The sequence below is a fragment of the Hemitrygon akajei genome, chromosome 21, assembly GCF_048418815.1.
Source record: "Hemitrygon akajei chromosome 21, sHemAka1.3, whole genome shotgun sequence".
Classification (NCBI taxonomy): Eukaryota; Metazoa; Chordata; class Chondrichthyes; order Myliobatiformes; family Dasyatidae; genus Hemitrygon; species Hemitrygon akajei.
The window spans coordinates 20,137,973-20,151,046 of NC_133144.1; the positions used below are offsets into that span (position 1 = coordinate 20,137,973).

Here is a 13,074-nt window from a genome sequence, read left to right on the forward strand (position 1 = left end):
GATTAATGTCACTGGGTGGTTGTGAAAATTGAGTGGGGAGGAGGGGGCCTGTTTCCATGCTGTGTGACTCTGATGTTCGGTTACTCTGAGGGAGGATAGCACACTGGTGGGGGGGGGGGGGGGGGGAGATAATCACCAGACCAACTCAAGAGGAACCATGAATGTAGCTCTCACCCTGTACGAGAATGAACAACTGTCAGGTCTGAAGGGCCTGTGTTGCTTGAAGATCTGAAACTTAAGGGGAGATTTAGTGGAGGTACTGAAAATGAAGGAAAATTTTTCTAGATCAGAGAAGAAACTTTTCATTGGTGACCTGATGAGAAAGGTCAAAGGTAACTGGGGTTGGGGATTCACAAAATGCTGGAGGAACTCAGCGGGTCAGGCAACATCTATGGAGAGGGACATTCAGTGCTTCAGGTACATCAGATGAAAAGTCATTTTCCTCTATAGATGCTGACTGACCTACTGAGTTCCTCCAGCACGTTGAGTTTGATTCTGCAGAGTTCCAGAATCTGCATTTTCTCATGCCCTGATGCTGGGTATAGGTCTGAACACTTTTCACACTATAAGTTGCTGTGGGCTAGGACGTTCTGTCAGTGACACAGGGTAGATTCAACAGTGATCTTCCATAGAGAATGAGGTGCGTGCTTATGAAACCTGCAGGGCCCCGAACAGAGAGCAGTGATTAGACTCGTCGTTCCCTCAGTGAATGATAAGGCGTGAGGAGTGGAGTGTCGTCTGTGCTGTGCATGGTCCATGAGCAGCAAGTGATGAGGAGAATAGAGGGGAGAGACCAGGGATGGTGGTGTGGAGATCTGAGTGAAGTTGTCATTCACTTCTCTGTGTGTGAGGTCCTTGATTCAAGCATAGAGTAGCAGATTACTATCGGCCAGGGACTCTTCATAACATTTAGCTTTCTATTCCTCAGGGAATGTTTGAGCCTCATCTGAAGAGTTTTTATATCAGGTCCACGGACCCTACCCAGATTAAGGTGCTGAAGGTGAGCCACTCTTACAGACAACGTTGACTCTCTATGATGAGAATACACTCTGACTCTCCTTTCCTTGTCTTGCACAGTTGGAGGTCCTGACGAACTTGGCCAGTGAAACTAACATATCGACGATTCTCCGGGAATTCCAGGTGAGGAGGGGCGGAGCCTCAGAATAGAGGTACATCCCTTTAGGACAGAGATGAGAAGGAATTTCTTTAGCCAGAGGAGGGTGAATCTGTGGAATTCATCACCATGGATGGCAGTGGAAGCCAAGTTATTGGGTATATTTAAAACGGAGGTTGATACATTCTCGATTAGTAAGGGCATCAAATGTTGTGGGGAGAACACAGGATAATGGGGTTAAGAAGGAAAATAAATCTGTCATGTTTGAATGGCAGGACAGGCTTGATGGGATGAATGGCCTAATTCTGCTTCAGTGTCTTTGGATGGTATGGTTTAAAGTGGCTAGTTCTGATTCAGACAGTCAGCAAGTTACTTGAAATTGGATGACTCCGTTCTGGGCCAGGAAGGTTGCAGTAACCACAGGGGGAAGATGAGATTTGGTTTCTCAAGTTTACTCATCTGTGCAGGGGTCGGGATGGGAGTAAGATGGCGAGTTGTAGTGGCATCAGCCGGAAACTCGGGGCCGCTGCTGTGGACTAAGTGCTGGTAAATCTGTTTCACCTGAAAGGTCCATCTGGGTCCCTGACTTGGGGAGGGGAGGGAAGGGGATAAAAAGACAAGTATAGTTGCCTCAAGACGAGTGGTCAGTGGGGATAGAAGAGTGGCCAAGGAATCACAAAGGGAACAATCAGTTCGGAATGCTGAAGGGAGCAGGAAGGTTGATAGGGCAGTAAAGCAGGCATGCTTGCCTTTATTAGTTGAGTGATTGGGCTCAAGAGTTGGGAAGTTATATTGTAGCTTTATAAAATTTCCGTTAGGCCATTTCTCCTCCCCCCCCCCCCCCCCGCCCCCCACAAACATTATGGGAAGGATTTCAAGGTTTTGGAGAGTATGCAGATGTGGTTTACCAGAACGCTACCTGACTTGGAAGTATTGGTGCGTGGCCTAGTGTATAAGGCATCGATCTAGTGATCTGAAGGTCACTGGTTTGAGCCTCAGCTGAGGCAGTGTGTTATGTCCTTGAGCAAGGCACTTAACTACACATTGCTCTGCGATGACACCAGTGCTAAGCTGCTTGGGTCCTAGTGCCCTTCCCTTGGACAACATCGGTGGCATGGAGAGGGGAAAGTTTGCAGCATGGGCAACTGCCGGTCTCCCATACAACCCTGCCCAGGCCTGCGCCCTGGAAACCTTTCAAGGTGCAAATCCATGGTCTCACGAGACTAATGGATGCCTGTTACTATTACCTGACTTGGAAGATGTGTACTATACTGAGAAGTTGGACAATCTTGTTTTCTGTGGAGTAGGGAGAACTGATAGAGGTTTACAAGATCATGTGAGGCATAAATAGACATGGTGTATCTTCATCCGAGGATTGAAATGTCTCATACTAGAGAGACCTTTCTCTCTGAGAATCTAGGGTGGAGGGGCAGGTAGTGTTGAGGAAACAGGTAGGATGCAGAAGGACTTAGACAGATTAGGAGAATGGGCAAGAAAGTGGCAAATGAAATACAATGTTGGAAAATGCATGGTCATGCACTTTGGTAGTAGAAATAAATGTGCAGCCAATTTTCTGAACAGGGAGAAAATCCAGCAATCTGAGATGCAGAGGGACTTGGGAGTCCTTGTGCAGAACACCCTTAAAAGTTAACTTGCAGGTTGAGTCGATGGTAACGAAGGCAAATGCCACGTTAGCATTCATTTCAAGAGGTCCAGATTACAAGAGCAGGGATGTGATGATGAGGCTTTGTAAGGCACTGGTGAGGCCTTACTCTCACAGCCTCAGGATAGAGGGGTGTCCTTTCAAAACAGAGATGCGGCAATTTTTTTTTTAGCCAAATGGTGGTGAATTTGTGGAATTTGTTGCCACGTGCAGCTGTGGAAGCCAAGTTGTTGGCTGTAATTAAGGGTTCTTGATTGGACATGGTATCAAAGGTTATGGGGAAAAGGCCAGGAACTGAGGTTGAGGAGGAGAAAAAAAAAGGTCAGCCTCAATGGAATGGTGGAGCAGACTTGATGGTCCATTTGGCCTAATTCTGCTCCCATGTCTTATGGTCTTAATGGCTTTTGATTACTTTAACTAGTCTGGTACACCATTGAATTTGAATTTATTTAAATCTTACATCAGTCCCACAACGTGAGGGAGTAAAAATCATTGCATTATGACTCTGTCGCAATGTACAGACATGTGAATTTATGTCTAATGGCTTGTAGAAAGAAGTTGTCCCATTGCCTGTTGGTCCTGGCTTTAAAGCTGCAGTATCGTTTGCCAGATGGAAGCAGCTGAAACAGTTTACGGTTGGGGTGACTGTGTCCCCAAAAATCTTACAGGTCTTCTTTACGTAAATTCAAATTCAAATTGAAAGTATCCTGACTGGCTGCATCATGGCCAATTATAGTAATTCAAATAGGCAGGAATATAAGAAGCTGTAGAGAGTACTGGACTCAGCCCAATACATCACGGGCACTTTGCACTCCACCATCAAAATTAACTTATGAGGTGCTGCCTCATGTAGGCAAGATCCAACAAAGATCCTCATCCTCTGGAGGTACTGAAGTCTGGTCCCACACTACTTGTTTCAAGAACAGCTACTTCAGAGCTCAAAGTAAGTTTATTATCAAAGTACAGTGGATTCCAGTTAATTGGGCCATTGGTTAATCAGGACAGTAGATTATTTGGGACAACTCTTAAAGAACAAAAACTAATTGAGAAACTAACTGGAATTCCCTTTGTTTATTTGGAATGCTATGCCGCTTAATTGCAGCAGGAGACTGTTGCTGAACAGCTTCTAACTAGCATCAGTCGTGTGCACTTGTGTAGCCATTAGACACAGCACCGTGGTTCGAGTGAACAGTGATTTTTGTCACCGATATTTGGTGAGAAAGAAACAGTAAGACAAATCAGAACTGTTTTGCTCACTCAAGCAATAAGGCTTGGAGATGCCAGAAATGACGAGGAGTGAAAATTAAACTATTTCACTAATTCAGTAAGTTAGAAACTTTGAAGAATCTGAAGATATTGACAATTATTTTGAAATTTACAATGAAAATGAAGATTTGGAAGATGTAGTAGTCAACAGTCTATTATCTGCACCAGGTGTCTGCTGATTTTTTCTTTTAAAGTCAAAAGAATGTGACACAGATGAATTCCTCTGTTGATAAGTATTAGGATCTAATTTACAATTTTATAGTATTGCAGTAGTATTGGTAATGTACTAATTTGTTCTGTATTTTATTTAAATACATAATTAGTTAATCAGTTTGTCTTTTTTTATACCTTTAACTGCTTGCATGAAACTTTGGCTAATTGGGCAGTGCTTAATTAGGCCAAAATGTACTGGTCCCGATGTGTCCCAATTAACTAGGTCCACTCCACCCATATGTCACCATTTGCAATCCTGAGATTCATTTTCTTGCAGGCATTCACGTGAAACACGAAAGACACAATAGAATCAAAGACTGCCTCCCCCCCATTGGATGGACAACATCCTGTGTGCAAAATACAACAAATTGCAAATACTAAATAAGGAAAAAAACAAAATAATAATAATAAATAAAGAAGTGTGGCGACCCACTTCCTAGCGCACTCGAACCGGCTCACAAATAGCCAGTGCGCCAGCACAAAGGCCAGGTCTGCTTCACCAACAAAGGGAAAAGCCTGCGGGGGTTTGTGAGTTCGTGCCCCTTACAGCATCCGCACCCAGGGAGGGCGGGATGAGGGAGGCTTTAAAGCAAGGCTGTGAAGTTCGAATAAAATCTTCTTTAATTGCAGTTTACCAACTCCGTGTCGTTATTTTAGCGCTGCGTGTAGCACACCGCTACATAAGCATTAAATTTTGAGAAAATGAGTTGCAGAGACTTTGAAAGTGAGTCCAGAGGTTGTGGAGACAGTTCAGCAATGGGGTGAATGAAGTTGAGTGATGTTCAAGAGCCTGATGGTTGTGGAGTAATAACAGTTTCTGATCCTGGTGGTGTAAGTCCTGTACCTTCTTGATGGCAGAAGTGAGAAAAGAGCATGGACTGGATGGTGTGAGTCCTTGATGATAGATGCAGCTTTCCTGCGACAATGCTCCCATGTCAATGTGATAACAGTGGAATTTAAAGTTGTTGACCCTCTCCAACTTTGATTTCCCAATGAGAACTGGCTCATGGACCTCTGGTTTCCTCCTCCTGAAGGCAATAGTCAGCTTCTTGGTCTTGCTGACTTTGAGTAAGAGGGTGGTGTTGCGGCACCACTCAGCAAGATTTTCAGTCTCTCTCCTACATGCTGATTCATCACCAATCTTTGACTGGGGTAGTGACAGTGGTGGCATCAACAAACTTAAATATGACGTTGGAGTTGTGCTTAGCCTCTCAGTCATTAGTGTGAAGTGAGTAGAGCAGGGGGTGTCGTGGTTTCTCGTGCCCCACAAACGACCAGGAGATGCAGAAGATTCTTCAGGAAGGGTTAAACTTTAATTTGCAAATCAAAGCTGAGACAGTCATTGAGCTATTCGCTGATTGCCCACCGATCCTTGTACATAGCATTTTTTATAGCAATCTCCTTGGTTTAGTTACATTAGCATATCCAATCGGTCTATAGTTGCGTATCACTAGTACATCCGCCACTATTGTTTCTACCCATTGACTTAATCATGTTCTAATCTACATCTCTTAGCTACCTCTCATTAACAAATCATTGTCTTCTACATTCTTAAGATTTCATTCTCCTACTAAATTGGATACATGCATAGGAAGTAGCAAGTTCAAAGCTGACTACATAGTTTTGGTTACACAGCAAACTACATTGGATACATGCATTGCAAATAGCAAACTCAAAGCTGACTGCATAATCTACATCTCTTAGCTACCTCTCATTAACAGACTATTGTCTTCTACATTCTTAAGATTTTGTTCTACTAAATTGGATACATGCATAGCAAATAGCAAGTTCAAAGCTGACTACATAGTTTTGGTTACACAGCAAACAATGCAACTTTTATACTCCAATAAGGGGCTCAGCACTGAGCCTTGTAGTGCACTTGTGCTGATGGAGATTGTGAAAGAGATGTTGTTGCCAATCCAAGCTGATTGGGGTCTACAAGTGAGGAAATCGAGGATCAACGTGTTGCACAAGGAGGTAGTAAGGCCAAGGTCTTGAAGCTTATTGATTAGATTTGAGGAGATGATGATATTGAATGCCGAGCTGTAGTGAATGAAGATCATCCTGATGTGTGTATCTAGATGTTCCAAATGTTACTTTCATTGAATCACTTGGTTCTTCAACCAACCACTACAATGCTAATCACTTCCTCATTCTAGCAACAAATGATTAATTTGCATGGCGATGTACTTTTTTGTTCTTGTTGTGTTCTTTCTTGTAAAAATTGTGTATCGTTTATACTTAAAATATGTTTACCTTATGAATGTTGCTTATATGATGCGATATGCCGCAGGTAAGCTTTTCATTGTACCTGTGCAGGCAGTTGTGCACGTGACAAACTCAGCTTTGACTTTGAAGGAGGAGGGGAGCCGTAGAGAATAGTGAGGGTGAGCAAGAGGAGGGATTGGAAAGCATAGCAACAGCAGGCGGACCGGTGTAGATGTGCTCCTCTACAGTGTGTTCCCTTTGCTTGGTTCAGTGAAGCTCTCTTTAGTAGTGATGTGTGAGTTGATGAAGTAAATGATTTTACTCGTTTTTCTGAATTGGTGAATATTGGAAGTTTTTGTGGCCTTTAGTTCTGAATATCAGTGTTGGTTTTGCTGAACCAGCGATTATTGGTGTTTTGTATTGTGGTTTTGCGCAGCTTACAACACAGGAGGTAGTTTGGCCCATTGCATCTGTGCCAGCTCTCAGAACTATCCCATTGACCCAATCCCCCTACTAATCCCATTGACTCATCCCCCCCACTATCCCATTGACTCATCCCCCCACTATCCCATTGACTCATCCCCCCACTATCCCATTGACTCATCCCCCCACTATCCCATTGACTCATCCCCCCACTATCCATTGACCCATCCCCCACTATCCCATTGACCCATTCCCCCACTATCCCATTGACCCATTCCCCCACTATCCCATTGACCCAATCCCCCACTATCCCATTGACCCAATCCCCCCACTATCCCATTGACCCAATCCCCCCACAATCCCATTGACCCAATCCCCCCACAATCCCATTGACCCAATCCCCCCCTATCCCATTGACCCATTCCCCCACTATCCCATTGACCCATTCCCCCACTATCCCATTGACCCATTCCCCCACTATCCCATTGACCCATTCCTCCACTATCCCATTGACCCATTCCTCCACTATCCCATTGACCCATTCCTCCACTATCCCATTGACCCATTCCCCCACTATCCCATTGACCCATCCCCCCACTATCCCATTGACCCATTCCCCCACTATCCCATTGACCCATTCCCCCACTATCCATTGACCCATCCCCCCACTATCCCATTGACCCATCCCCCCACTATCCCATTGACCCATCCCCCCACTATCCCATTGACCCATTCCCCCACTATCCCATTGACCCATCCCCCCCACTATCCCATTGACCCATTCCCCCCACTATCCCATTGACCCATTCCCCCACTATCCCATTGACCCATTCCCCCACTATCCCATTGACCCATCCCCCCACTATCCCATTGACCCATCCCCCCACTATCCCATTGACCCATTCCCCCACTATCCCATTGACCCATTCCCCCACTATCCATTGACCCATTCCCCCACTATCCATTGACCCATCCCCCCACTATCCCATTGACCCATCCCCCCACTATCCCATTGACCCATCCCCCACTATCCCATTGACCCATCCCCCATTATCCATTGACCCATCCCCCCCACTATCCCATTGACCCATCCCCCACTATCCCATTGACCCATCCCCCACTATCCATTGACCCATCCCCCCCACTATCCCATTGACCCATCCTCCACTATCCCATTGACCCATCCTCCACTATCCCATTGACCCATCCTCCACTATCCCATTGACCCATCCCCCCACTATCCCATTGACCCATCCCCCCACTATCCCATTGACCCATTCCCCCACTATCCCATTGACCCATTCCCCCACTATCCCATTGACCCATTCCCCCACTATCCATTGACCCATTCCCCCACTATCCATTGACCCATCCCCCCACTATCCCATTGACCCATCCCCCCACTATCCCATTGACCCATCCCCCACTATCCCATTGACCCATCCCCCATTATCCATTGACCCATCCCCCCCACTATCCCATTGACCCATCCCCCACTATCCCATTGACCCATCCCCCACTATCCATTGACCCATCCCCCCCACTATCCCATTGACCCATCCTCCACTATCCCATTGACCCATCCTCCACTATCCCATTGACCCATCCTCCACTATCCCATTGACCCATCCCCCCACTATCCCATTGACCCATCCCCCCCACTATCCCATTGACCCATCCCCCCCACTATCCCATTGACCCATCCCCCACTATCCCATTGACCCATCCCCCACTATCCATTGACCCATCCCCCACTATCCATTGACCCATCCCCCCACTATCCATTGACCCATCCCCCCACTATCCCATTGACCCATCCCCCCACTATCCCATTGACCCATCCCCCCACTATCCCATTGACCCATCCCCCACTATCCCATTGATCCATCCCCCCACTATCCCATTGACCCATCCCCCCCACTATCCCATCCCCCACTATCCCATTGACCCATCCCCCACTATCCCATTGACCCATCCCCCACTATCCCATTGACCCATCCTCCACTATCCCATTGACCCATCCCCCCCACTATCCCATTGACCCATCCTCCACTATCCATTGACCCATCCCCCCCACTATCCCATTGACCCATCCCCCACTATCCATTGACCCATCCCCCCCACTATCCCATTGACCCATCCCCCCACTATCCCATTGACCCATCCCCCACTATCCCATTGACCCATCCCCCACTATCCCATTGACCCATCCCCCACTATCCATTGACCCATCCCCCCCACTATCCCATTGACCCATCCCCCCACTATCCCATTGACCCATCCCCCCACTATCCCATTGACCCATCCCCCCACTATCCCATTGACCCATTCCCCCACTATCCCATTGACCCATCCCCCACTATCCCATTGACCCCAGTCCCCCCTCACTAACCCATTGACTCAGCCCCCCCACTTACTCTCCTGCAACCTTCCCATTCATTCCCATTATCTATTCTCAGGATCTATCACTCACCCACATAATTGTGCTAATTGACCCACCAACCTGGTCATCTTTGGGATTTGGGAGGAAACTGGAGCAGGGGAAAGCCACAGAGTCAAAGGGTGAATGTGCAAACTCCACACGACCACACCCGAAGTCAGCATTGAACCAGGATCGCTGCAGATGAGAGGCAGTGGGTTCTATTGGCTGTGCAATGTTGCAGCAGCTTCAGAGTATCGTTTAACTTTTATTTTTTCTCCCCCATCTTCTTGTAAAACAATAGATGTTTGATCTGGGACATGTGGGCACACTGAAAGGAAACTCAATAATTGGCAAGGAAATGAAATGTGGTACGTTATGCATCACGTGATCAAATTCGTCAGATGGGTTGTCAAGTGATTAGATCTCCAGGAGTACATGAAGGCAGAACTGGAGCCGAGATGTTTACAAGGAGATGTTAATTAAACAGACAAGTGGTGGGGGTGGTGAGAAGAAGCAAGTAGGTCAGAAGCTGCCCGCTGTGAGGTGTAAACTCAATACTGGAGCAATTGTATAAAGCTGATCCCTCAGAGCTGTAGGTTCTGTTTGAAGAACATTAACCTTTCAGTGGGTGAGGACAGTGACAAAGATAACAAGATTCAAGATTGTTTATTGTGATTGTTCAGTAGAAGAGTGTAAAGCAGAACAAAATAATTGTTACATCGATCCCATGCAGCATAAAAACACGATAAACAGAAGGAACACAATAAAGAAACACAAAAAAATAAACCTAAGAATAAAAGCAACCCTATGAAATGCAATGTACAATATCTGTTGTATACATAGACTGCTTTTATGTACATGAAGTGATGCTGGGTGAAGTGTATGCAGGGGTGGTGGGGGTGGGTTAATGGATGAAGGTGTTGATCAGCCTGACAGCTTGGGGGAAGTAACTGTTTTTGAGTCCGATGTTTCTGGCGTTGGTGTTGTGTAGTCTGTTCTCTGGGGGTGGGATAAACAGTCCATTTTTAAAAAGGATCAAATGCTTAGAAAGGGTTTTCTTTCCCAGCATATCTAATGAATAAACTCTTCTCGAGCTTCCAGCCGGGTACAGGTGTTGATTATAACCGACGTTTCAATGACAAACTCTGCCATCTTCATCAGGGTTGATGCCTGGGCAGGTCTAGTCAGGTGGTATTTATATCTCTGTCGTCCGCCCTCCTGATTTCTGTAAGCAGGGTGGTTGGGATCCTTCATGATATTGTTGGCCTCTCTCCGGCACGTTACTGTATATATGTTCTGGATGGTGAGTTGACTAGTGCTGGTGATGCATTGGGCAGTTTTAACTACGTATTGCAGAGCTCTCTTGTATGCTGCAGTCAGGCCAGCTTGGATATTCCCCGCTTCCCACCTCACCCACATACAAAAATCCCAGGTTTTAGAGTCATACAGCGAGAACAGATCCTAAAGGCAGCCTGCTCTGTGCTGACCAAGATATCCTTCGAAGAATGTCCCACCATAAGGGCCTTGTCAGCATGGATCCTTGGGTGGTCAACCTTCCCAGGAGTTCCCTGTTTGACCAGTTTGCCTTCTGATGGACTCAAGGAACCTATGGACGAGTAACCATCTCTCTTTGATCTGAATGCTTCAGTTTAAACAAGAGGTCAGACTGAGGTCATATGGGTATTGGCTCCAATGTAACTCGAGTAAAGAAAGCCAGGCAGACGACAGTAGGGAACACGCACAAAATGCTGGAGGAACTCAGCAGGCTGGGCAGCATCAATGGAAAAAAGTAAACAGTCGACATTTCTGGCCAAAACCCTTCAGCGGGACTGGAGGGAAAAAAGATGAGGTGTAGGTTTAAAAGGTGGGGAGAGGGGATGGAGAAACACAAGGTGACAAGTGAAACCAGAAGTGGGAAGGGGAATGTAAAAGAAGACAGAAGGCCGTGAAAGAAAGAAGGGGGCGGAGGGGCACCAGAGGGAGGCGATGGGAAGGCAAGAAGATAAAGTGAGAGAGAGGGAAGGGAATGGGGAATGGTGAAGGGGAGGGGGGTGGGACATTATCACAAGTTTGAGAAATCACTACAACACTAGGGCTGGTGGAGCAGCTGCCAGAGGGGTGAGATGACTTCCAGATTCCATGGTTGAAGGGGAGGTTCTGCATTTCCGCTTCATCTTTCTTAAACAGGACAAAAACAGGCCATTCAGCCCATCAAGTCTGTGCTGACTGCCAATCATTCATTTGCAGTTTTCCTACATTAACCCACTTCTTAATTCCACCCCCCCCCCCCCCCCCGGCATTCACATTAATTCCTTCCAGAATCTCACACAGCTACTCACCAGGGACGATTTACAGTGGCCAGTTAACCCACCGACCTGCGCACTTTGGGGCGTGGGAGGAAAACAAAGCCCTCGGGTGTGGGTTTGGTGAGAGGGAGCCACAGTCACAGGAAGAACATGCATATTCCCCGCAGACAGCACCCAAGACATTGTCAGTGTCACAAGCTCTATATTAATCTCTTGGTCACTTTGATTTTAATGGATTTATCTTTGTACGGATTAATTGTGAATTTTTCATGTGTCAAAGACTCTACTTAAATTGGAATGGAGAAACGATTTGTGGATATAAAAGGAGCAGGAAGCAGGACTATTGGGTTTCCTCTACTAGAGGCATGCATAGATTCAATGGGGGAAAAAATACCTAATTTTGTGTTGTAGTCCTGTGTAGTTACCATTGCAAGTAACCAGATGGAAATCTCAGAGAGGGTTTGCATGAAATTTTCATTCTTGCCTTTGTTTCGAACGGTTTTGCTAAGTTGTTGCTTTGGATAGATGAGGAGGATGGAGACTGAACCTTAAATGATGAGACCTTCCATTGACATATCCCTGGGGAGAACTGCCAGCCCTGTTCTAAATGTCTTTAATGCAGCTTGTCTGGAATGAGCAGTGGTTTAGAGACTTGACTCTGCTGTGGTAGACAGCATGTAGAGTCCTAGAATCATACAGCGTGCAAGCAGGCCATTCGGCCCAGCATATCAATGTTGACCAGTGGCCACCTGTCCATTTCAGTTCCATCTTCCAGTAAAAGTTCTATACAGTTCTGTATTGCAACTTGTACCACTCTCTCCAGCAGTGTGTCCCGGGTGCTCCGCACTCTCTGGGTGAAAAAGATCTCCTTCTGACTCCTCTGTGCATCTTCCCATTGACCCTAAACCTGAGTTCTCTAGTTTAATTCACTTCTGATAAGGGCAAAAGATTCTTGCAGTCTAGCCCACCATATGATATAATTCAATCATTCACAGGATTGAATCCTGTGAACCATAATCCCATATGATTACCACAAAGACACCTTGCCTTTGTGTTGTCCTTTGAGATTCTGCCAACCACAGTGATCTCATCAGCAAACTTCTGGGTGGCGCTTGAGCTGTGCTTAGCCACACAGTTAGAGTGCAGAGAGAAGGGAGCAGCAGACTAGTTACTTAGAAGACAAAGCACACTGAGCTGTCAGTGAAACTGGAAATCTGAAGTAAAGTCGGAAAAGCAGGAAACGCTCAGGAGATCAGGCAGCTTCTGCGGAGGCAAAGACGTGGTTGATGTTTTGGGTCCAGACCTGACATTAGGATCTATGTAATGCCGCTGATGGTCAGCACAGACTAAATGGGCCTTTTCTTGCTCTGTGACTCACCAACTATCTCCCTTGCTGTAAAAGACTGATCAAAGTGCCAGGTTTCAAGGCACAAATGAGGAGGAGCTGAGGGATGGATTG

The 13,074-nt window shown here is 46.3% G+C and overlaps 1 protein-coding gene across 8 annotated transcripts in view; it reads left to right on the forward strand.

The window, feature by feature from the left end:
* The window catches only part of ap3b2 (adaptor related protein complex 3 subunit beta 2), a 183,766-nt gene that overhangs the window by 104,868 nt on the left and 65,824 nt on the right, over positions 1-13,074 (forward strand). For 7 of the 8 annotated variants that reach the window (XM_073024951.1, XM_073024953.1, XM_073024952.1 and 4 more), the window contains exons 11-12: positions 929-1,000; positions 1,078-1,140. In XM_073024951.1, coding sequence (XP_072881052.1) covers positions 929-1,000; positions 1,078-1,140 — 135 coding nt within the window. The remainder of the gene's footprint in view (positions 1-928; positions 1,001-1,077; positions 1,141-13,074) is intronic. The other variant, XM_073024950.1, reaches the window with a different exon arrangement.